Source organism: Trichechus manatus, unplaced genomic scaffold (genome assembly GCF_000243295.1).
Source record: "Trichechus manatus latirostris isolate Lorelei unplaced genomic scaffold, TriManLat1.0 scaffold00039, whole genome shotgun sequence".
Taxonomy (NCBI): domain Eukaryota; kingdom Metazoa; phylum Chordata; class Mammalia; order Sirenia; family Trichechidae; genus Trichechus; species Trichechus manatus.
In genome coordinates this window covers 18,670,030-18,695,619 of record NW_004443975.1, presented here as the reverse complement: position 1 = coordinate 18,695,619, position 25,590 = coordinate 18,670,030, and the positions used below count along the sequence as shown (strand labels likewise).

The 25,590-nt window shown below is 37.1% G+C and overlaps 1 protein-coding gene across 7 annotated transcripts in view; it reads right to left on the bottom strand.

Moving 5' to 3' along the window:
• GPATCH2 (G-patch domain containing 2) overlaps nucleotides 1–25,590 on the bottom strand; it is a 196,192-nt gene that overhangs the window by 167,907 nt on the left and 2,695 nt on the right. For 6 of the 7 annotated variants that reach the window (XM_004375932.2, XM_023730977.1, XM_023730976.1 and 3 more), the window contains exons 2-5: nucleotides 15,213–15,929; nucleotides 9,685–9,746; nucleotides 6,261–6,443; nucleotides 5,708–5,787 (exon numbers count right to left, since the gene is read on the bottom strand). In XM_004375932.2, coding sequence (XP_004375989.1) covers nucleotides 5,708–5,787; nucleotides 6,261–6,443; nucleotides 9,685–9,746; nucleotides 15,213–15,929 — 1,042 coding nt within the window. Of the gene's footprint in view, nucleotides 1–3,551; nucleotides 5,581–5,707; nucleotides 5,788–6,260; nucleotides 6,444–9,684; nucleotides 9,747–15,212; nucleotides 15,930–25,590 lie in introns of those variants that run through there. The other variant, XM_012555431.2, reaches the window with a different exon arrangement.

Genomic DNA, 25,590 nt, shown 5'->3' with positions numbered 1-25,590 from the left:
CCCACTGGAAACAGATAATGATCAACAAGAAGGTACTATAAGCTATGTGAGAAATGGGGAGAATAGGAATGGAGTGATCCCCCCACTGGAAACAGCAGAACACTTTAATTAGCAGTTTTATTATGGCACCCACCTTGACTGTGCTTGCAATTCAAGACAGAAAGCATGCTTATGGGCATTTCAAAATAACTCAATTCTAATGGCAGTTTGAAACCAGGAATTAAGACTATTTTATGAAGAGAACTGATTCATGTTTATCAGCAACATGACAGCAGAATGAAGAACCTTCCAGGCTGCATTAACTTTAGCTCACCAAAGGAAAAAATATAATGAAATGTTTAATCATAAAAATATAATAAATGTTAACCTACGATAAAGGGATTTAATAGGCTGAAATGGGTTAAAACACATAAATATCACTTAGAAAAGTGTCAGACACACAGTGAGCATCATCGTAAGTGTTTATTATCATTATTAACATTCTACTTTATAAGGTTCCAGATTTCAGAAGCATCACCAACCCAAATGACAAATATATACCATCAAGCCAATTCTGGTATTAAGTTACCAGAGAAGCAAGGACAAACATGTTCAATATATTGAGGGGAGTGGGGAGGCAGGAGTATACTGGCAAATTTTGGTAACATTTAAACTACCAGGATTGAACATCTGTTTATACAGTTTTCCCTAAGGGTTTTTAAGACTAAATACAGAGAAGAGGTAAGCATTCAAATACTTGTTAAACGAATAACTGAATATATTATTACCTCTGCACTATTAAATTTTTATGTCTGTCCTACTTTTAAAAATGTGTGATGCAATAAGAATATTAATATTTACATTATTTTAAATACAATGTAATAAAAATTGTTAGATTCATATTTACAAATATCAAATATAGGTAAATTTATATGATACTAAATATAAAGTTGCGAGTAATGACATCAAAATAGAGAATTTTAAATCAAACAAAAGACACTATTGAAATGTCTTTTGTATAAGAAATATTTATTATAATTCTAATAAGTAGTACTTTTCTATGATCTAAAATCTACTTCTATTTCCAGATCAGTTTTAAAAACAAAAGTATCAATTTCTAACAGGAAATCTCCATCTCATAATCCTGATCACAACATCATTTTAAATATATATTCTTCCGTGCTCTGCAGAGTATTTCAAAATGCTATAAGAATACAGACAAAAATCAATTCGCAGGGATTATGAGAAAACATTTGAGAATTCCATTGAACACTAGTTAGCATATGGTAAAATTACAGACGAGGACATAGGCTGTGTGGTGTTTTTTCCCAATAATTTTAAATTTGTTTCCTAACATAAAATTTCTCCTTTATCTTTGATTAGTCTAAAGAAAAGTTTATTTCATTCCCTTATTTAAGCCAACCTCCATTTTAAAGGGTCATCGCACTGCAAAAGACTATAAATCAGACTAAATATTCTTACTATCTTTTTCAACAAGAAAAAGGTAAGCAAGACATACAGAGTGAATCATTACAGTACGATTATCATTCTTAAAATGCCACTCATGAAATTCTGGTCTTCTGTGACTTCATATATATAGGAGAAGAAAATATCTACACTATCCCTTTTCACTTACAGAACTGCCCAAGATATGGAATAATAAATTATTATGCTCATGGCTATTGCCGAATACATACAATATACTTACTTGTAAATATGTGATTTAGATTAAGTGTTAACGTTCACATTTTTTTTCAGATATTTAAACTTGATAAACATGTGTAAACAAAAAGTCAACTGAATCAGATTCATCTTCTCTGGCAAAATAACTGCCACTGCCACCACCGCTTCCACACTTGCTCTCCTCCAACAACCCAAAAAATGGAGGTAATTCGCTCTCCATTTCACAACTAAAACCTTTAAACGAAACTCTGTAACACTATGTACAATTCTTTACTCACATTGGATTTTAGACGCTGTATTTTAAGCTGAGATATTTACTTCCTGATCTTTCAACAGACTACACAATTTGAATGCTAACATTCAGTATACGTAAAACCTCTTAAAAAACCATCAGCTCAAAAAAAAAATAGGAATAAAAATCTCTCATCTCACCCGTGAAAACACTCACTAGGATGCTTAGGTGGTGGTAGGGTATCCTGGCCTACTGGAATGCTATGCTTTAAACAGGGTGACTCAGTAAATACTGTCTCCCAAAACAATGGTTCTGGGATCGTTATTCTGAACTATACATACGAATCCTGGTAATACAGGGATTTGGTCTGAATGTTTACTGATCCCAGAACATCCTTTGGAAGTTAATTGTAACTTCTTGCTATATTCTATTAAATTATCATCTATTTCATTCCCAAAACGTGGAGAATATGAGCGGTTGCTTAGCTGGGCTCCAATAGACGCGTGTTCCACCCTGAAGGGCAGTAATGGTAAGACCTCTGAACATACAGTTCTCAGGACTCTGCATTCACATCCCACATACACAGACAAAATTATTTTAAAAATCAGATCAGTTTCTCAACACCATGGGTTCCTCTATAAACGAATACCATACGATTGGAGGAAGGGGTACAGCAAAGAGGTGGCTGGAGCATGTTTTCAGTCTGCAATTAAGTTGTGAGATTTACTACAGTGGTTATGTTGTCAATCTAAAATTCATTCAAAACTACTCTTCACAGACCATATTAAAGACAGAGGTGACTCAAATATGACTGAAGTATAAAAGAAACACAAAAGGTTGCAATACAAAGGCACTTTAAATATTAAATATAAAGGCAAATTATACATAAAAAATGAACAGCAAGTCTTAAAGTCTAAAATTCTGTACTTTGACCCACACAAATGTTTCCTAAATCACAAGCGAGTGCGTTTAATATATTTAATAATCTAGTAACTATCACTTATTTAATATGTACTGTGTGCCAGCGATGGTGCCAGGCCCATTATGTACACATAATCTCTTTTAATCCCGACAACACTTCTGCGAAGTACGTACTGCCTCTATTTACCAGAAGGGGAAAATGAGGCTCAGAAATATAATTACAAGTAAAAAGAAGAACCAGCATGTGGAATCACAGAGGTCTGACTTCAAAATCTGTAACTTTTATACAGCACCACATCGCCTCCCTATAAAGTTCAGCAATCCAATTGAAAAATTTTCTCCCAAAATTTTTAAATTAATGTTTCAGTAAAAGATTCTCTGACATTTCCTTCAAATACTAAATGATTGTATTTGATGAGTCATCACTCATCTGCTTATGAAAAATAATCACTTTGTTACCAATCTGTTTAATGGGCTGCAGCTACACGTTTCAGTTTGCTCAGAAAATTCATCTCTCTTCAAAGCACTCTGGCTTTCCACTGTGGAAGTCTGAGGTGATTACATTTCATGTCTTATTCCCAGACGTTACAGGCACTGTTTAAAGATGACTGTTTTGTGAGAGGACACACGATTAAACTAGATTGTTATATATAAAATGGACAGTATGAGCAACAATAACAAAAGACTGGACAACAACAGAAGGAAATCAGAAAAATACCAGCACAAATTTGAACTCTTACCTTTCTTGCCCAAGTCAGATATTTTATTGAAAAGAAAATTACAGTACTTAAAAATCCAAACAAGGACAATTCAGGATTAAAACAAAAAGAAAAGCTCAAGGAGCCCACTGTCTTCAGTAATATTTTCAATACAAAAAACACAGACCAGGGAAACAGTTTATGGCCTAATGCCCTACTTCCATTATAAACGCACACATATAGTATATCTCCATCCAGTGAAACTTAATCACCTTTTTACAATTTAGAGAAGGAAGGCAGCTTTTAGTATGGTTAAACCATGTATCATCAATACCATGAAGCTAACCTATCAGTTGTAATAGCTTCTATAAAATACCACAGTTGAGATTGCAATAAGCCTAGAAGATGGGCTACAAATCCCAGCTATGCTCAAGCAAGCAGTGAACCAAAAATAAAAATAGGTAAAACTGAACCAAGAACTAGATAGCATTCATCTAGATTCATGACTGGTAAAGCAAAGTTCATAGGCCAAGGTTTTAAAGTGACTTATTCAGATCTAAAAGACAGGCATTACACAAAATAAAATAAAAGCATTTACGTAATTCAGAAAAGAAAAAAAATCATGAATTTTCACGCCAAAGAACACAGCACACAAAAGCTTACAATTACCAAACACCACATTACTATACCTTTAAAACATCAGTTTAAATATGCGATGGTAAAAAGACTCACAGTTGTACTTTACCATTTTTAATCTCTCCAGTCTACAAAAACAATCTAAAAGGAGATCTGTTATACATTTCAACTCAACAGATCTGCTGAAATCTTTCAGATTGCAGTAACTTTAGGTAAAGGCAATGTCAACTTTAAGTTTCTTTTCCAATCGTCATATTTAAGTTGGCCATTAAATGCTGAATTAACAATCTATATAATAACATAAAAGTACATGTATTAAATCACACTGTTTTAATCAATTACTGGAACTTAATAAAAAAGTTAATCACCCTAACAAAACCATTTTGAAGAACTCAAATGGCCTGAAGGTAGTATCAACTATACCATCAATAAAAATGTTACATTTTCTACCAGCTTGCTGAAAATGAGCTCATGCAAATATTGCAGATACTCACAGCGACACATATGGTTTACCATTCTAAGGATATGCAGGCAGCTCTTTCTTTTAAATCCAACATGATTCAAAGTCATACAGTATTTGTTAAATACCAGCGTTCACATGATTTCATTAGCTCTAAGCCAAAAATCACAATTTTGATTGGTTTCGGGTGGCAGACAAAGCAGACAATTAAAATGTGACAGTGACTCTGCTAGTACAAACTAGTGATCACTCTGGACAGTTATCCCTATGAAAGTTTTCATTCCTACAACCGAGACCATACCATAGAGTACAATGGGTTTGCAATACAGAGCAGATTATCCAAGTAGAAAGCAAGCTGAATAAAATACAAACTCTGGCAAAGATTATCAACCTTGCCTACTCCTCATCTCAGCCTTGTTAAAATACCCTGAGTAAAATGCAAATCTTATAAATAATGCTGGCTATATAAAACTCCTCTAAAAATGATCCATCAGTGTCAATGCATCACAATTTTTATTTACAACAAGATATGTAAAAATTAATTCTTAACCAGTCACAATATAAACATTAAGGAATGCTTAGGTTAGATCAGAAATTTTTTAATTTTCTAACTTTTTGGCAGCATTTTGGCACAGCAAGTAATACATAAAAGAATTCAGTGTTAAAAAAAACATAAAAAAGAAAAATATATAAAATTTACAGTAGTTTCTACCCACCCTGGGCCAACCTAGATGCCTAGAAAGCCTCCCCAGTCAGGTTCACTTCTGACTAAAAGGAAGAATACCAGTCCTCCAGCAAAAACAGCCCCATCTTTTCATCAAAGAGGCTCTCACTTCAATGATATTCCTCCAGGGAAGAGGACAGGAGCCAGGTTCCCTCGAATGTCATTCCCCAGATGTTCAAAACGTAACTAATTTATTAGCATTAGAAGATTTGGTTTATAGGGGAATCTCACTGGTCCAGTTTGTAGCCTACAAAAAAATGGATTATTTTTAAGTATAACATTAGAATATACATAAAGGATGAGGATGTGGCTTTTTATTCCATAGAAATGGAAACATTTCCAAACATGACAATTAAATAAAAAAGCATGCCTACCATTGAAGTTGGGGTCCCTCCAGACTTTTTCATATTCTTGGAAGGTATTCCATGAAGGCGACTGAGTCTAGCCTGGAAACCTGTAAAACCAAAGTACTCAGTTTAGGAGATTCTACGACCACTGGAGCATATAAGAAGACCCTATCGATACAGAATTAAAAGTACGTGTGGGGAAATGGAAACACACCATGAATACGAGTGGGGAAAACGTAAAACTCACACTTAGAAGATCTGAAGCAGTGCCTAGTTGGGTTCTAAAGCAGTCAGCTCTTAACTATCCATTGTTCAAGCGCTAGGGTATTATCTAGGACCTTTCTGTTCTCCCAATTCACCTTCCCACCATTTGGACATTTTTGCAATGGGCCTAGCAAGAAAACAAGTCAATTTTGCTAATAATTTGAAAGCATGAGAGATGTAGTGGCTGAATTAGTGGCCGGCATGTTGATATTTGGCATCTTGTATTTCGATTGCTCAGTTTTCATTTTAGCCTAGCCTCTTTCTTATGGATTTACCATAAGACCATTGTATCCACCAGTCAGGCAGTGCTACTGACCTCTTCTGCCTGGATGCGACATAAGGGGGAAAGAACCAGTTAAGATACTTTCAAAGACAGGATCTGGTACATGTTTGTCTAGCTCGGTCGGATCTTCCTTCTCCCACCAGGGTATGACTCCGGTGACACCACAGGCCCCGCCTGATTCCTTCTCGTAGAACCAGTCACTCTGCTCATCATCACCTGTACAAACACAACAAGACCCCAACGGTGCAGTTTTATCATCCAAAAATTACACAATGACGCCTGTCAGATTTAGCAAATCGTAATACAGGACATCAGTTAAATCTGAATTTCAGATAAACATCAAGTATTTTTACTATAAATATATCTCAAACACTTGTATTAAATTTTTACTATAAGTACTTCCAAATATTGAATGGGACATACTTACACTAAAAATTACTTGTTATTTATCTGAAATTCAAATTGAATCGGGCAGCCTGTATTTTATCTTGAAACTCTCTATGTGAGTTACACCACAGCTTCCCTTCAGAAATGCTTTTAAACAGTAAGACAAGCATGGCCATCAACAAACAAAACGTAAAGTTTTAGAACCAATTTTTAAAAGTGAAAAACAATAACAACAGTAGGGAAATCCATTTAAGTGTCGACCCTTTTCACATTAAGAAAAAACAAGCCTTAATCTCCTGCTGGGAATTAAAAGGTATAAAACGGTGGAACTCGTTCTTTGCAGCTGATAATGGTATATAATTAGCTTAATTTCATGATTTGTATGGAGTGTAAAAGGGGAAACAATCAATGAACAGATGTGACTAAATGAAATTAATCTGATTAAGTTCATTAAGAAATAGTTTTGAAAAAGTTGATTTCAAATGAAAAGTGACAGTACAACAGGGTTTCTGAAGAAACTGCACTGGGCTGCGACAAGACAGTTATTTTGAAAACGCCACACTTAACTTTTGGGAACATCCGTGAGTGTAACCACAAAGTAATGATCAATTTAAAATTCAGTCTGAAATACGTCCATGGAGTAAATTAACAATGTTTTGTTTTTGTTTTTTTTTAAAGGAATATTAAAGAGATGTATTAGGAGACAAAAATACAGAGGAAGGCAGATGCCTTTTAAGAATAGGAGACAAACAGCGTTCCGAAACATGGTCTGCTACACAGGAAGCCTTCTCCATGATTCTGAAAAAACACCACCAACTCTGGTTGCTAAGAAGCCCATCACAACCGCCATCAACTTCCCCCATTGGGAGAAAGAGATTCTTGATTTCCGAAATCTCTTACTGAAAATATTTTAAAAGGCAAATTAAAAAAATCTTCAGCTTTGATTAAAAATAACTTTACGGAAAACAGCAGTATTTCAAATTAAAAGGGAGTGAAAAATCTAAAGCACTTCGAAAACCAAAGTCACCAGCTTGTTTCAATTGAAAACCAAAAAAACCCGCTGCCGTCAAGTCAATTCCGACTCATAGGGACCCTACAGGACAGAGCAGAACCGCCCCGTAGGGTTTCCAAGGAGCGCCTGGTGGATTCAACCTGCGGACCTTTTGGTTAACAGCCGTAGCTCTTAACCACTACACCACCAGGGTTTCTAAGGCTAATACAAATTAATTAAAAAAAAGAATAAGCTCCCAGAACTTAAATATCAATATTTATAGAGAGCCATATTAAAATTTCAAAAATCAAGTTTAAGCACAAGAAAACAGAGGCTGTCACTTGAAACTGACTACCCTACATCGTGATTCCCATGGAGACAACACTATTATAGTACAAGGAGGTTGATTTTGTTTTACTCTTAATAAAACCAAGCCCATTGCCTTCTAGTCGATTCTAACTCATAGCGACCCTACAGGACTGAACAGAACTCCCCGACAGGATTTCTAAGGAGTGGCTAGTGGATTCAAACTGCCAACCTTTTGGTTAGCAGCCGAGCTCTTAAGCACTGTGCCACCAGGGCTCCTTACTCTTAATAGGAAGATGAAATCGCTCATCATAACCTGGGCTCTGAAGTCAGACCAATCAGAATCCGAGTGTTTTGTAACACTGGAGAAGTTACTTCAACTCTATTACCCTACTTTTCCTCATTAAAAAAAACGGAATCTCATAGGCCTGTTTTAACAATTATAAAGAAATTAAAGTAAACAAAATGCAAGAAAAGCACATAGCAATGTGAAATACAGTAAGTTACAGTAAAAGCTAACGTATTATTCTAAGCCACTCAATGCTTTTCAACGGCCTGTCAAAAAGTTATTTTTTTACATAATATTTTCATCTTATTTAACAACCAAATTCAATATCCTCATAAATACAACCTTGGGTAGACATCTGTATTTAAACAACCACTTAGGTATATTATCAAGGTAGTCAGACTCACTCTTGGCACCGAAGTCCTAACATATTTCGGTAAAGTTTACCTAACTGTAAAAAAAGTCTGTAGCCTTTAAAACAGTTATGGACCTACTTACTTGGGACAAACAGCTTATAAGTACACAAAAACAAATGTCACATAATTTATTTTACTGGTACTGTAAAGGGGCATAAAGACAGCAAGAAAAAGTGAGAGCCAGCTATACTGTCCTTTTTTACATCAATAAACCATTTATTCATAATTTAAAACAATAAGCATATTTTGTTTTTCCTCTTAGAACTTACTGCCTCCCTCTTGAGTATGCACAAGAAAGGAAGATAACATTCATGGTATCTGTATGTATGTCTCCTTAAGATTTTCATATTCTCTTCCAGAACAAAAACCCTTTGCCATCGAGTTGATTCCGACTCATAGCGACTCTATGGGACAGAGTAGAACTGCCTCAGGGTTTCCAAGGAGCAGCTGGTGGATTTGAACTGCAAACCTTTTGGTTAGCAGCTGAGCTCTTAACCACCACACAGCCAGGGCTCCAGAACAGGTAGCTTCAAATGCTGCCGTGTAAGTGTGAAAAGCTTCAGAATTTCAAAGACTGAACAACAGATCTAAGTTGTAAGCCATTTCTCTTTAATGGATTATAATACTGAATTCATGAAAATCATCTAATTACTTGAAAACTGGATAAGATGAATAAACGTCACACTGAATAAAAATGACAAATGACTTGCAAATCCACCTTTATTAATGCTTAAGCAGTTTTAAATACATTTGGAATCTGGTGGAGAATAAGAACCAGTGTCTTTCAAACTTGCTAAAAGGGACCAAATTGAAAAAGATGAAGGTATGTAAAGCTTTCTCAAGGAAGATAACCCTCCCTTAATGTTATCAGCTCCCCGTACTAGCGCTAAGAGATGACCAAAGGGTTCAGTTACTTAGGGCATGAAGACAGGACATCCTTCATAGCATGTAAAGACCAGCTACCACACCAAACCCCTGTCCACTGAGTAATGTGTGCAATCATCCACTCAGAAAATAACTAGAAATAAACACAACTTAAAAACGAAGAGAGAAAACACAGCATTTCAGTACCTTGTCTTCCCTCATCATTGGTAAACAAACCAGCATCAGTGCTGCTGAGACTGCTGGAATCGCTGTAATAAGGAAAAAGAAAGAAACAGATCAAAAGAGCAATTGATCTCTCAGCGGTCAAATTTTAAAGAGACATGGCAGCTCAGAGATAGAACTTAAGCTTGACAAAGATCTGAAAGAAAATAAGATTTTTTTTTTTTTAATCAAACTGCAAATATCCTGGTTCCATTAACTAGAGAGCATATTATTTTTGGCACATAAAACCACAGGAATCTAATGGGACCCTGACAGTAAGCCAGATGTGACTGCGACGAGGTGCTGACACAATTGATGTATTTTATCATCTGCCTTCATCAAATGCTCACTGCTCCTTTCTCATGCCACGCAATTCAGCTTGAGCCGGGAACACCACTGCTCAATAAAATGGGGAAAGTCTCAATCAAAAGCAGGCTAAGCCTTTCTTCGGCACATGAAATACAAGGGCCTGGGGATGAAATTACCTTTCGTAACTACATTTGCAAATATTCTGGAAAAGACATTACTTAAGAATTCACAACAACTCTATTATTTGGCAAGGAAGAAAAAAGTTTACAATGATGATTATTCATTATCTCAAAGTTGTGGTCACTCTGAGGAAAAAATGATCATGACCAACACTAAGACACGGGTGCAGAAGGAACACTTCCATAGATGTTCTAGACTATGAGAGTCAAATCTAACACAGACATTGAAACAAAGAGCCACTCTCTGCCCGATATGCACAAGTCGTCACCATCAGTGGTAACAGAAGCATTACTTACATGATAATCTAGTTAGTTAAAAATACCATGACAACAAGTAAGATACTAAGAGGTTTGGTCTCTAAAGAAAACTGAGTAATGTTCTTTAAAAATTCTCATGTACTTTTCTTTGTACTGTGATTCTTAATTTTAACCAATCAGGAAATCACCTCAGGTGATTCTTTTTAATTAAAATACTTTTTCTGTTAACATGTAGAATTCTGTAAACTGACCCACTTGAAAAAAAAAAAGCACAGTAAAGAAAAACTAAGCAAATCCAAATAAAGTATGGACTTTGCTTAGTAATAATGGATCAGTACTGGCTCATTAGTTGTGACAAATGTAGCACTGTCAGAGAAGATGTTAATAAGTGCGTGCAGGGTATACGAGAAATCTCCACATTCTCTTTGCAACTTTTCTGTAAATCTAAAACAAACGACTCTACAAGAAAAAGATTATTTTAAAAATATACATACACATACACAAAGTGTAAGACGACAGTCTTGTATTTAAGAATTTAAAATTACTCCCTCATACCTGAATTAAATTTGCATTTCAAGGCCATCTATGGGTAAGCTCCCACCTAAATTCTTCCCATTCTGTCTGTGGTCCCTTTGTTTATATTCTTTCTCCTATCTCTTCTCGCCTCCCTCTCCACCTGTCCACACTCTTATTAAAGACATAAGAAAATCATCAATCACTTTCCAGGAGCAGCTCTCATAGTCCTTAGTGATCCTCATCCTACCTGGAGATAGTTTTACACGTATGTATACATGTTTCCTTATTGACATTTTATCTTACTGACATTCATCTAGTTGTTCCATGCACACAGGTGGGATCATCCAGTAGGTAAGGTAAGCACAGTGTTTCCCTTGCTTACCAGATCATCTGTAGTGAACAATTTCACTACAGATTAGTAAACACAAGTAAGCCTGTGCCTACCTTACTTACTGGGCCATCTGCCCCGTCAGGGATTATAAATTTGAAAAGAGGCTTTGATTCTGTAGCAAGGTGCTGGGGAGTTGGGAGAGAGATGCTAACCACATCTAGAAGCAGAATCTTTGATGTGGCGAAAAAATGTGAAATTATTCACTACAGATGATCTGACAAGCAAGGTAAGCACCGTGCTTACCTTTCCTATTGGATAATTCGCCCCTGCATGTATATCGCGTAGCTGCTACTGTGTTCAATAAATCAGAACAAGAACTTAAATATGAGCAAGGTTTTTATTTTCAGCAGCTGGTGGTCATTAAGACTTATCTCCAAGGACACCCCTTCCCACTGCTTCTTTGGTGTGACTCATAACATGGTATTTGGACGAGAAGATACTATGTGAATGTTTGTTGAATAAATGTATGTACACAAATCCCAAACCCTTGCCTCAATCTCTTCATTTCCTATATTTGCTATGATTGAAACCTGGGCATCATCTGAAAGTCTTCTTTCTCATTCATCCTCCAAAATACAGTCAGCATCCCACTGACTGTAACTTTTAACATAACTGCTTAATATTCCGCACTGACTTCCCATCGCCTATATGATGAAATCCAAACTATTTAACAGGGCGCACAAGCCTTCAAGAAATGCTTCCTGCTGTAGCCTCAGCTCCCACTTTATACTCCAGTAATACGAACTACATACACTTCCCCCAATAAACCACATTTTCTTCACAATCCATGTGCCTTTGCACAAGGTGTCTCTTCTACCAAGAAATGCCGTTCCCCTCTTCCTCCCTTGGTCTGAAAACGTCTTAGTTCTTGCTTTAAATCACAGGCCCTTCGAGAAGCCTTCCCTCACCAGTACCTTCCAGCAGCACATTCTACTTTCATCATCTGCTTGTCTGGCTGTTCTAGACTAGCAACAGGGTCTGTCCTATCAGTCTCAGCACGGTGAGCAGAGAGTAAATAGTTGTTATTTAAATGTTTATTAAATCACACACACAGACCCAGAGTAAAATGTTATCTATAAATCAGCTCCAAGGAAACACACAGCTTTTTATATTAGGAAAGCTCTGAAAGTAGTCTCAAAAACATGCATACCTATTAGGAAAATACCTTAAATGTTTAGCAATCTTCCCAAAGAAGAAATATGTACCTAATTTTTTTAAGTAATGGGATAAAATAGTTAAACAGTGTGTGGGAAATCAAACGCCGCCTCTCTGATACCAAATGTAAGGATCAACTAAAATTCAACTGCACATTCGGTACTTCTTCCTCTGACCCTAACCACCAGGCTAGGTCAGATGTCTGTTTAAAGGGGTACAGTTTTCCAAATGGTTGACTTTGTCCAAGACTTCAGATGCCACCTGCAGGTGTGGGGGTCTCCATGACCCTCCTCACTTCTGACTTGCTGGCTACAAATTTGGGGCTTTCCCACTGCCTCCTCAGGATGTGAGCCATAGCCCAGGGCCCCAGGGCCCCCCTCCCTCTGACCTGCTGGCTCCCACTACTTCCTTGGGTTCCGTAATTCACTAGGACGACTCATAAAAAACATTATCCTATATATATCCTATACATCATATAGTTTTATTATAGCAAAAAGGATACAAATGAAGTGACCCACAGAGAAAAGTCTGGGTGGGTTCCCAGTATGTACTCCCCACTTCTCAAAGGAGCCCTGGTGGCTCAGTGGTTAAGAGCTTGGCTGCTAACCAAAAGGTCGGCAGTTCAAATCCACCAGCCGCTCCTTGGAAACCCTACGGGGCAGTTTTATTATGTCCTATAGGGTCATTATGAGTAGGAACCAACTCAAGGGCACCTAACAACAACAACATTCCAAAAAGGGTCACATGTACCAACGTCTTTCATCAAGCAGGAAGTCCATGGAGCTTCCCTGTCCAAAGCCTCATTACACAGACATGACTGAATCATTCTGCAGCCCTCTTCCCGTGAGGTTGGCTGATATCAAGTGGTGGGTCTTTCCAACCAGGTCAGCACCACCCAAGAGTCACCTCATTAGCATAAACCCTTAGGTGTGATCTGAAGCTCTTACAGATAAAAGACACCTCAATCACTGGGGAAACTCTAAGGTTTTACAGGTTATTTCTCAGGAGCCAAGGACAAAGCCCAAATTCTTTGGGTAAACTTAAACTATAAACCCCACAATGGGTAAATTTAGAATTAGAGAAAGTATTTGTAAAAATGTATTCAAAAGTGAAAACATCCTCTTAGTAAACTTGTACCTGGGCTGTTTGCTGCATGGTAGCCTAGTCAAACCTAACAGATACTCTAATGTTTTTTATAATGAAAAAAATGAATGATGAGAGTTTCACCTCATTTTCCTTCCAGGGGAGATGTCCTAAGAAGCAGATCAACAGAGGTAGACATCAAAAAAAAGGAAGGGCTTGTACAATCAATCCAGAAAGCAGGTAACTTAACTGTGAATAATCCAGAATTGAGTAAATTATTTCCACTACTACATAGCCTCTAGCTTTCCAGCAATAGAGCAAGATAATTACTCTCAAGTCAGGCTGAGTGGTCCTCAGTCAAAATGGCCCAACACTGGCACACAAAAAATTCTCATACTAGTATAAAGGTGGCAACCTTCTTTGAAGAAATGCAGATAGCATAAACTTTTCAAAGACTTCCTGAAACTTTTTCTTTTTTTTTACTTTATAAGAAAAACAATATAAATAACAAACCTTTTCTAAGAAAAGATCCTTTTATAAACTTACCAGGTCCTACTCATCTTTGCAAAAAAAAAAAAAAGATCCATCGCTCTCAATCTACATGATTACAAGCCCTACAAACTGAACATCAAATTCTCTTTCCAGACCCTTTTTAAGGAATTTTTTAAAATCCTGGCTCATAGTTCTACATCTGGTGGTAAGGACATGCTCCACAAAGGATGAACGGTGTCAATATCTTCTCATTTCCTGCAGGCAGCAATACTTCTGTGTTAAAGACAAATGATCACTTACATTCTGATGCTGTCAAAATAGCACTTAATAATTATCATTGTGGTATACCTGTTTTTGGAGCCCTGGTGACGCAGTGGTTAAGAGCTACAGGGAGCTACAGCTACTAACCAACCAGGTCGGTAGTTCGAATCCACCAGCTGCAACCTGGAAACCCTATGGGGCAGTTCTACTCTGTCCTATGGGGTCGCTATGAGTCAGAATCCACTCGATGGCGATGGGTTTTATTCCTGTTTTCCAGAATGGATAAGATTAGACTAACTGCCAAAGGACCATCACTCTCGCATTCTTTGAATGACAAGATCAGGTGCTTCTAGACCATAAACTGGGTTTTACAATTCCTAAGTGATCATCAGAATTCCTAGCAAGCTGCAGGCTCTTTTAAATATCTAAGTCACACACAATTAGCTGTGGTCATCAGCTTCTGACTCTTAGGAGTCAGAACAGGCCCATCAATCTTGACATCTAAAAAGAACCAAAAGCTAAAGCTTTATAATTAAACAGATAAATAATTACGTATCCAGTACTAAGGGCAACAAACATGCTGTGATTCAGCAGCACATTCTTTTCCACTGAAAATCCATTCCCTTTTCTCTTTGTAGCTGAAAATTAAGTCATTATAACACAAAAGACTGTGTAAATCACACAAGCAATTTTGCTTTGTGCTAAACATCATAAATTATAAGGATATATAACCACAGTTAAACGGTAATATCACTATCATTATTACAATTTACAATTATTTTAAAATAGAATCAATTAAAATACAAAACACATCCAAACCACAATCACTGAAGACAAATATTTGTATATTTAGAGAATAAAAATGTCACCTTTCACTCATGAGCTCATCGGAGACTTTCTGCTCTTCATACTCCATTTTGTCCTTATTGGTCTGGCTTATTTCCTCACTGTCCAAAACTACTCCTTCATCTTGGATTTTTGGTCCTTGTCGAATGATTTTTAGTCTCCTTTTTTTGACTTTGTTCTTGGTAAACTCTTGGTACTGGTAAGCCCTATCGTTGTCCATGTCCTGATCTCTACAACCCTCAAGCGGCTGGGTCACCGTCCGTTTGTTAGAGACTTCCTGTGGCAGGTCCACAGCCATGCGTTTCACCTTTCTCCTCCGGCGCAGAGTTCTGTTCCCGAGGTTGTCCACAGCAAGATCAGACTCGTGCCATAGAGGTCTTTTCCCACGAACGTTATTATTTAAGTTTGATGATGGCCGGCGCTTGGCCACCAACATTTGGTCGTCTGAGTCACTGGGATCTTTTTTGTTGTTATTGTGATTCTCTCTATAGTCCTTGCTTGGTTCTTCTAAACTAGAATCAGAGCCTTCACTTAGGCAGTGACCAGTCTCCCACGGGTGATGAGCGTTATAGGACCTCCGTTTTCTCCCTCTCCTTTTCCTCGCCTGCCGTTTCAGAGGGCATGACAGACTTCGGGAATGGTCTCCGGTTTCAGCAAACCCACCCCGAGCTTGCTCTGAGCTCTCCTCCAACGCTGAGACAAGGTCATGAACCAGTTCCTCCATGGTTCGACTGAAATGCCTACATATTTTAGAGAAAAGAAAACAGTATTAACCTAGTTTTCTATAGCAGACAGAGGAGCCCTAGTGGCGCTGTAGTTAAAGCGCTTGGGTGCTAACTGACAGGGCTGTGGTTCGAACCTACCAGTGGCTCCACAGGAGAAAAGACTCAGCAATCTGCTTCCATAAGGATTACAGCCTAGAAAATCCCATGGGGCAGTTCTACTCTGTCCTATAGGGTAGCAATAAGTCAGAATCGACTAGACAGCAATGGGCTCGGCTATAGCAGACAATTCACTCTAAATTTGACTAAAATTAATAGTCATTACAAAGAAATGTTTAAAAGCTATTTAATTTTCCTATCCAAGACATGACAGTTTCAAATATTCTGACTCATTTTAAGTCCTTCCTTCCTGAATAAGTTTTTAAATTAAATAACAGAGGAATAACTTCAAGATAGATCATTGTATTTTTATGCAATAACACGCACCTTCTGCCTAATTTCCTTTTACAGCAACATGTGGAAGAGGACTGACAAGGCTGTGCATGTGAGGGGGCCTTGAGAGGGGCGGGTGAAGCCAACAAACTCAGAGGGTGTGCATTATTTCCATAAAAATACAGTAAGCGTAACATCAGCAATGAAAGATCCAGTGTTTTTATATGTTTACTATGTAATTATGGAAAATGTTCCTTTCTGCTTAACTCACTGCTCCTTCGTCTACTCCCACCCTTTTACCAGAGGAAGTTTCTTGCAGATGTAGAGATAACTTTCTCAGAATTTCTAAATGAAGAAGGAGGCCTGAAATCTTCTACTTCACTACATGCTGTACTCAGACACTGCCATGAAAGGTAGACAGAAAGACAAATAGGTACTTTCAAGATGTGTAACATGTGTGAAAAGAAAGTTTAACCAAATACTAGAAAGGCCTGGGCTATCTGCTCCCGTACAGATTACAGCCCAGAAGACCCTATGGGGCTGTTCTACTGTCACATGGGGTCGCTGTGAGTCGAAAATCGACTTGATGGCACCTAACAACAGGCATAGACACAGGCCACGCTAATCTCAGATAAAGCAGAAACTATGTTCACATTCACACTGGAGCCTCCCCGTCTAAAATCGTTTTTCTTACAACTGATTCTAAAGCAGTTTCTTAGGCTTTTTTTTTTAAATAAAGAACGTTGAAATACATTGCCAGGGAGTAGACTGTCCACTAGTCATAAAGGGTATTAATTAGCATCCTTGATGAACTTTTATAAATTATACTGGACTTTTCCAAATCTAACTGCCAAAGATTCTAAGTCAGTTGGCATGACACAGCGTCCAGGCCAACTGTTTTTATTTTGTCAACTTCTCAGGTGATTGATACATGCTCCTTTCACATGAAGTCCATGAACCACCAAAAGGAGCTCTAGAAGCACACAGGGATCAAAGCATTTTCAATAGTCCTATAGAGGCCTATCAGGAGCTCTGGTGGCACAGTGGTTAAAGTGCTCGGCTGCTAATAAAAAGGTTGGCCATTACAACCCACCAGCCACTTAACGGGAGAAAGATGTGGCCATCTGTTTCCATAAAGATTTACAGCCTTAGAAACTCTATATGGCAGTTACACTCTGTCCTGCGGGGTCACTATGAGTCAGAATGGACTCGACAGCAGTGGGCTTGGGTTTGGTATATGGTTTCTATGAAGCCATAGTGGCAAAGTAGTTAAAGAGCTTGGCTGCTAACCAAATGCTCGGCAGTTCGAATCTACAAGCCCCTCCTTGGAAACCCTATGGGGGCAGTTCTACTCTGTCCTATAGGTTCACTATGAGTCAGAACTGATTCGACGACAAGGGATTTGGTTTTTTTATATGGTTTCTAGAGTCTATAGCAAAGGTAGGCACATGTTTCTGTAAAGGGCCAAACAGTAAATACTTCAGGCTAAGCAGGCCATTACATGTCTGCAGTGAACTCTGTCATGGTGGTGCCAAACTAGCGTAGACCGTACGTGTGAATAAACGTGGCCGTACGGCAATAAAATTTTATTTACAAAAGCAGGTGATGGCAGGCCATAGTCTGCTGACCCCTGGTCTATAGTCTCTAGAGACACATATATGTAGTCTCCATAGTTAATAATCTCAGGCATTTGCAAAGTCTCTCTAACAACTTTTCAACATTGTCTGTTCGTGTTAATGATAACCTGAAAACAAACACACATTCTGATTTAACTAATTTATCATTTATAATATGATGTGCACCTACAGTTTTTAGCACTTAAGTGTTTACTACGTGCCAGGACCATTTCTAAGTATTTCACATGTATCATCTCACTTCATTCCCACGTAACTACCCTGTAAGGTGGGTACATGAAGACACAGAGACACAGAAAAAGGGTAATATGCCCAACAGGACACATCTAGTAGTGGAGACAGGATTCAAACTTGGCAATCTGGCTACAGAGGCTGCATGCTTACCTAACTATAGCCAAGAAGAGCTTTGTTAATTCCAGTACCTAGTTTGCATTTTTGTGTATGAGTGATTTAGCACCAGGTAGAAGCCCTGGTAGCATAATGGTTAAAGCATTCAGTTTGAACCCAACAGCCTTTCCACGGAAGAAAGATGTGGTTATCTACCCGTTGCCATCAAGTTGATTCTGACTCACGGCGACCCTATAGGACAGAGTAGAACTGCCCCACAGGGCTTCCAAGGAGCGCCTGGTAGATTTGAAGCACCGACTGACCTTTTGGTTAGCAGTTGAGCTCTTAGTCACTGTATCACCAGCCTTGGAAACCCTATGGGGCAACTCTACCCTGTCCTGTAGGGTCAAATCGACTGGAGAGCAATGGGTTTAGTGCTATTTTAATTGTAGAGACAGATTTAACATTCGTCTGCATAAAAGCCAAACGAGTCACAGTTAACATTTTACATTGTTTAGAATAGAACAAACGGTGGTATAGGCAGTGAGAGTGAGCTGAGCTCAAAAAACCAACGCCACGGTCATCAGTAAAACATACACTGAAAATATACGCTGTGAGCAATTAAGTAACCTGACATTAACCTTGGTTAATGAGGGTCTGTACTCTCCAGGTCTATCTCCTTTGGCATTTTGAATGTCTAAACAAAAAGCCTAAGTGTATATCTGTATTTCAGAAACGTGACAATTCAAATATGTATTTTAAATAAACTCTACAGGGCCAGTGAGATTTCTTTCAGAAGTTCCCGTATATTACTCAGGTTTGGGAACACTGTATTAGATTGCTAAACGGATCCCCTTTCCATCACCTATATGCTAATAATTGCCTTTCTGCTTTCTTTTTAATGCAGTGACTGTTATGTTCTTCTTCAGTGCTATTTCTTTGGAAGAAATGTAGTCTGATCTGAAATGTAAATTATCTATGAATATAATACTGCACCTTTAAAAAAATTCACTTGAAACCTGCTTGTTACATGTACTAAATAAGAATCCTTTGTCTAAATGACTCAGACTTTGTATCATCTGTGTCTGAAATAACTTAAGTTTTGAAGATACAATATTCTTATCAGCGGATGAATGACTAGTTTAAATATTAACATGAAATTAACTTAATGCATGAATATAATCTCCAAGTAAAACTGCAAGTTTATTTTGGAAGTTATAATTTGGTGCATTATTTTAGAAGAGAAAATTTGGTGGTCCTAGCATTAGAAAAAGGTTAGCATATCCCATTCAATCAATTAGAATATTCTACTCAAATTAGTTTTGTCTAAAAGGTATTGCTGTTACACATACAGTTTAACAAAATATAAACAGAAAGATTACAAAGAATGAAATCAAAACTTCTGCAGAACTTCATTAAAGTTGTGTCAGCTTTATTCAATTTCTATCCTATTTCTCTCAAGAGAAAATAAAATAGATCTTAAAAATATTTTAATTAGAAGAACTCAATTTATTCCACGGTATCACTCAAAAATCAATCAACTAAAAAACTACTTTAAAAAGCTTTTTTAAAAGCCCTCTAAATCAAAGAAAAAATACATCATATGTAAGTGTTACTCAGAGTTCAAATCACTTTTTTCCTCTTCATTTTCAACTAACTACAGATTCTTCTGCAAGCTGATCCCAAAGCAACACCATTGCTAACTGGCCAGTAGTACTACAATCAGTTAATGTCAAGCCACTTTACTGACATCTCTCAGATAAAACTGGCGTCAACTGGCCTCACAGAAATAAGTCCTTGCAGGAGACCATCACGTGATCAGTGGGTCGTTAATTTGTTTGCCGCAGCGGTTAAGGTGAAGCATCAGGAGAAGATCCCTGCATTGAGACATTTCATCCCAAAGATATTTTCTTAATTCAGACCATTCCCATTAGAGGGAAAGCCTGGAAATACAGAACTTCCCTGTACAAAAATCTTCACTTACTGCGCATCCTGCTTTTTACTGTTTGAATTATACTCAAACTTAGTGAATTACCACTTAGCGAATTTGAGACTTTTTATGCACATTTATAAAACAATTTCTCTTCACTGCTAATTCATCTGCAAAAGAAATCTTTCAAGAATAATTAGCATTGGGTACAATGTCCAAGATAATAGTTTACTAACAGTTTTCTTAAGATAGTCCAAATGAATAGAATCCCATAAAACAAAATTATAGTGCCATTATCTACATAAATTTGATTTGGTAAGAGAAATGACTTGAGTAGATAAGCACCTTGTTTTTTCGGGTAGTTATTAGATTATACTCGGCAATATAAAATGCACGATCAATCCAAGATTTGATGTCATTTTTTCTTAATTTATGTGGTTGCTTTACTTATTTTTTAAACTGCATTTAAAATGTTTTTTGAGCTGAAATTTACATACCGTGAAATTAACTATTTCAAAGTAAACGATTCAGTGACATTTAGTACCCCCACAATGTTGTACCACCGCCTTGCCTATCTAGTTCCAAAACATTTATCACCCCGAAAGAAAATGGTACCCAGTAAGCATTTACTCCAAATCTCCCGTCCCTCCAGCCCCGGGCAGCCACCAATCTGCTTTGTATTTTTATGGATTTACCTATTCAAGATATTTCATATAAATGCAATCATACAACATGTGACCTTCTGTGCCTAGTTTCCTTAGCTTAGCATAAAGTTTTTGAGGTCTACCTACAGTTGTAAACGTATATATACACACACACACACACACACACACACACACAGACACACACACGTGTATGTATCAGTACTTCATTCCTTCTGATGGCTGAATAATATTCCATTGTATGTACATACCACAACGATATATCATCTTTAGGTAAAAATTTCAAGTCTGTTTGTCCTCCCCTAGGTAATACCAAACATCCAATAAAACACCAAATTGCTCTCCTTGGCTTCTTTAACACCAGGTTCTAATTGTGTAGAAATATGTATGTCTAAAAGTGAGGATGATCAATTAATGCGTAAAACATAGCATTAGGTTTAGGATTTCCTTTCAAACATTTGTTTGCTTACATTTCCCCAAAGGACTGGAGTTACTAAGTGACGGTCCCAGAGCTCTTGAAACAGCAGTCAGTAATACAGAGGTGGGCACAGCAGGAGTCAAGACAGCCTCGAACAGATCCCCCTAGTAATCAACAGCCAGCTGTTTTATCAATAACTATTACTTTACGAAGTCTTTATTAGCAGTAATCACTGTTCCGAAGAGTGACAGATACAACATGTTTAGAAAAATTAAGGAATAACTTCCTTGCCTAGAACGCTGCTAAAAATAAATTTGAAAAAAGAGGACACACACGTGCGTCTGCTCAATAAACCCAAAAGCTCATTAAACAACAAAAAAACTTCCAGATGTAACTGAAAGGTAATTGATATCGAGTCAATCTCGACTCATAGTGACCCTACAGGACAGAAGAGAACTGCCCCAGAGGGTTTCCAAGGCTGTAAATCTTTACGGAAGTAGATTGCCACATCTTTCTCCCGCGGAGCCGCTGGTAGGTTCAAGCCGCCAAACTTTTGGTTAGCAGCCGAGTGCTTAACCACTGCGCCACCAGGGCTCCATGGAACTGATTATACAGCTATCAAATATCTAGTTAAAGGAAAAAAAATAAATCAAAATACTGCTTGTCTCCTAAACCAAAAAACCAAACCCACTGCCGTCGAGTCATCTCTGACTCATAGTGAGCCTATACGTGGTCATTTCTCTGAAACAGATGATCTCTTCCACAAAGTTTAGTAATTTTAGCAGAGGAGTGCTAAAAGTAAATTACCTGTCGCTGTTCACCACTCTCTCCCCCAGGTCTAATTTATAATTATTTTAAATTCTCTTGCACGCGAATTAACTTACCTCCTTTTAGGAAACATCCCGAGAGTCCCATGTTTAGTGCCTATCTCTCCCACTAAATTCTCAAACTCATGAGGCTAGGGATTATGTTTCCTTCATCAATAAGTCTCCAGTGCCTAGGAGACAGTGCACAGTCAAGAACTATGCTGACGAATGTACGCATGACTACTCTTACCAAAAAAACCAAACCTGTTGCCGTCAAGTCGATTCCAATCCATAGCGACCCTGGCGGACAGAGTAGAACTGCCCCGTAGGGTTCCACTCATAGTGTTCTACTCATAAACCTAAGAATAAAATGGTCTTGGAATCACATGCCTCCATACTGATGTTAGCATTCATCTAAGCTAGGAAGGGTTAGTTGGTCCTAACAGCATATAGCAAGCAGCATAAATTAAACAAAGCATAATAATGTAGACTATGACAAATGGATGGCTAAACATGTAAATAATGAACTTTAAAGATGCCATATCAAGGGAGAAATTTTACAACTCATTTAACATAATATGATCCACAAGAATTATCTTGAGTTTGATTAAGATTTGTGCTGCTGATAGGAATTTATAAATTTCCTGCCTTAATGGTAACACTATTTGTCAGAATAAGTCTTCACGTCAGCCTAGTAATAACTATCAGTACACTACCTCTTCAATTCTGCCTTCTTATGTATTTGGGGAAGGTCATCTTAAGAAATTAAGAATAACTCTAACATTAAATGTTAACACGCTAGTTTAGAATTTCCTTGACCTACCTATTTAAACCATTAATCAGTAATAACCTTTCTTTTCTCTCTCTCTCTCTCAAAGAGGCTGGGGAGGGGGAAACCTATCTTATTCTCAAACATGTAAATGATTAACTGTAACTTTATGTTAACGCTAGGCCATAAATATGGAATAGAAAAGCTGGGAGGAACCAGTGTAGAGAACATGAGCTTTGGAACCAATACTATGAATCTAGAAGCTAAACTCGGCTATAGAGATTAGCCATAAGACCTTGAGCAAATAACTTATCTTCTTATTCTGTTTATTCATCATGAAAATAGTCTAATTTCTACCTTGAAGGGATTTTTCGAGGATTAAAACAGGCACTTAAGGTGTGAGAGCAACTATTGATACTATAAAGCAGTAGTTATTCAGTCTTCAACAACCTCTATGCTTAAGTAAGAGAAACTGGTCACTGGAACAGCAAATCATTCTGCTTTTAAACAAACATCCACAGTATGAATCCTACAGCTATCGCAGTGAATGCACAGACCTTCCTTTCACCTTTCTGGGGTCTTGAACCACTCCAAATGCCGGGGAGGGGTGAGTAGTAGATGTATGCAAATTCTGCACAAAATTTCAGGAAGTTAATGAACTCCTTAAAGACTACGTATGGACCTAAAAAGAACTTAAAAAATTCCAAATTTGAAGGGGGAAAAAAAAAAAAGGGAAGAAAGAAACTAATGTGGTAAATCTCATCTCCTCCTATCTTAATAATATGTATACAGATATAAATGAAAAGACTGAAGAAAATCATCTTTCCTGGTTTAGAGTCACACAGCTCTCCACTATACAGAAAAAAATCATTTCCTGTAATAGGAGCAAAAGCTCCAGCGATGTGCACTCAATCGGAAGTTCTGGTGGCAGCTACTATTTGTCACCTTTGCCACCACAGGAACACACAGGAAGGTTTTTCTTCTCAACCTGGCAACTAAAAGAAAAAAATCTAATTCTACCTTCCAAACAACTGACTTAATAAGGCAAGTTCATTTATTATTTAAATTTGAAGAACACTCTTTTGGTGTTTTGTTACTTCACTTAATGGCATCAAGAGTCATTCAAAACTTCCTTTCATTATACTCTAATTGCTTTCAAAATGTACTGGATGAAACACTGCTAAATGAAATGAAGTCAAAGTCTAAAATAAACAAAATAAAAAACATAGAACCTAAAAATAAATCAATCCAATTCTATTTAACATGCATCTAGGCAAGTTTCTAGTAAGCAGGAAATGCGTCTTAATCGTTAGATGTGTAACTGCTCAAGAAATACTTATCAAATGGATAAACAGATGAAATCCTGAGTTCCTAGAATAGGAATGACAATGAAGACAAATATTAATTACAGGTAACTAGCACACATAATGCCTGACACATAACAGATGTTAAAAAAATCTGTTGGCTAAACAAACCAATGAATGACCGAATGAACAAATAACAGGACAAATATGACTTAAAAGACTAAAATGTCTAGACAATCTAGGTTTCAAATTTTCTGCCACATTAACAAGTCCAATACTATAAACTGTTAGTTAAGCAAATGTAAAAGGGGAAAAGTACCAAAGACTGTTTAAAGCTTTCCAGCTTGACATAAATACATAAGGATGCTAAGAAGCTATACCAAGATTAATGAGTAACTTGCCCCAAATCATAGTGACCAATAGTTTGCGTCCTAATCGTTGAAACAGAAACTTGCCTCAAGCAATCCTGACAGTACAAAATTGAATCACAACAACAACAAAAAAAGTTATTAAAAACAATGCACATTTTTCACTTAGCAGTTTTCCAGACCTAAAGAAAATCGAAATACCAAATAGAAATGAAACTGCAAAGACAGAGGTCCAGAGCGATGCGGTTTACTCTACTTTCAGTGGCTTTTTTAAAGCAAAGCCACATAACAAAGTTAAATAAACAGAATATTACAATTCAATATATCAATAATGTTTCAACATTTTTATAATTGAGGACTAATTTTTTAATTTGTTTAGTTTGGACTTTAAAAACAAAGAAATCAGAAACTGATTTTAAAATCAAATCCAAAAGAAAGTAAAAGGTAATAATAAGGAACCGAGTATCTAAATTCTAAATGTGGTATGTCCATTAAATGAACCAAATTTTAACAGGTAGGTTAATATCAGAAGTACTGAGATGGATACTTTAGGCACCCTATCTTAAAATGTGTGTGAGTGATGAGACCAGAAGGGGATATAGGCACTGTCAACCATAATAATCTCTTAATAAAAACATAATATGAACCACATATATGATTAACTTGCACAGATAATATATTGATTTCTGACAAATTATCATGGGATTTTTATTATTTAATTGCATAATATTTCTCTTCTTAGAGTCTTTAATTATAAAATAAAATACCAGTTTTGCTTTTTCAATTAAGAAATGAAATCACTATCTACATTTACTCATTTGGTGCCAAAATTGTGAAAAATCATCCTCCACGTTGGAGAAAAAGTTGAAGCCAAGATGGGAGTACTCCACATTGGGTTACAAATCTGGGCATATGCTTTCTAGCGGGTATTTCTTGATGGACTGTATCTTACTCAGACAGTACTCCCCATTGGGTTACAAATCCAGGCATATGCTTTCTAGTGGGTATTTCCTGATGGACTGTATCTTA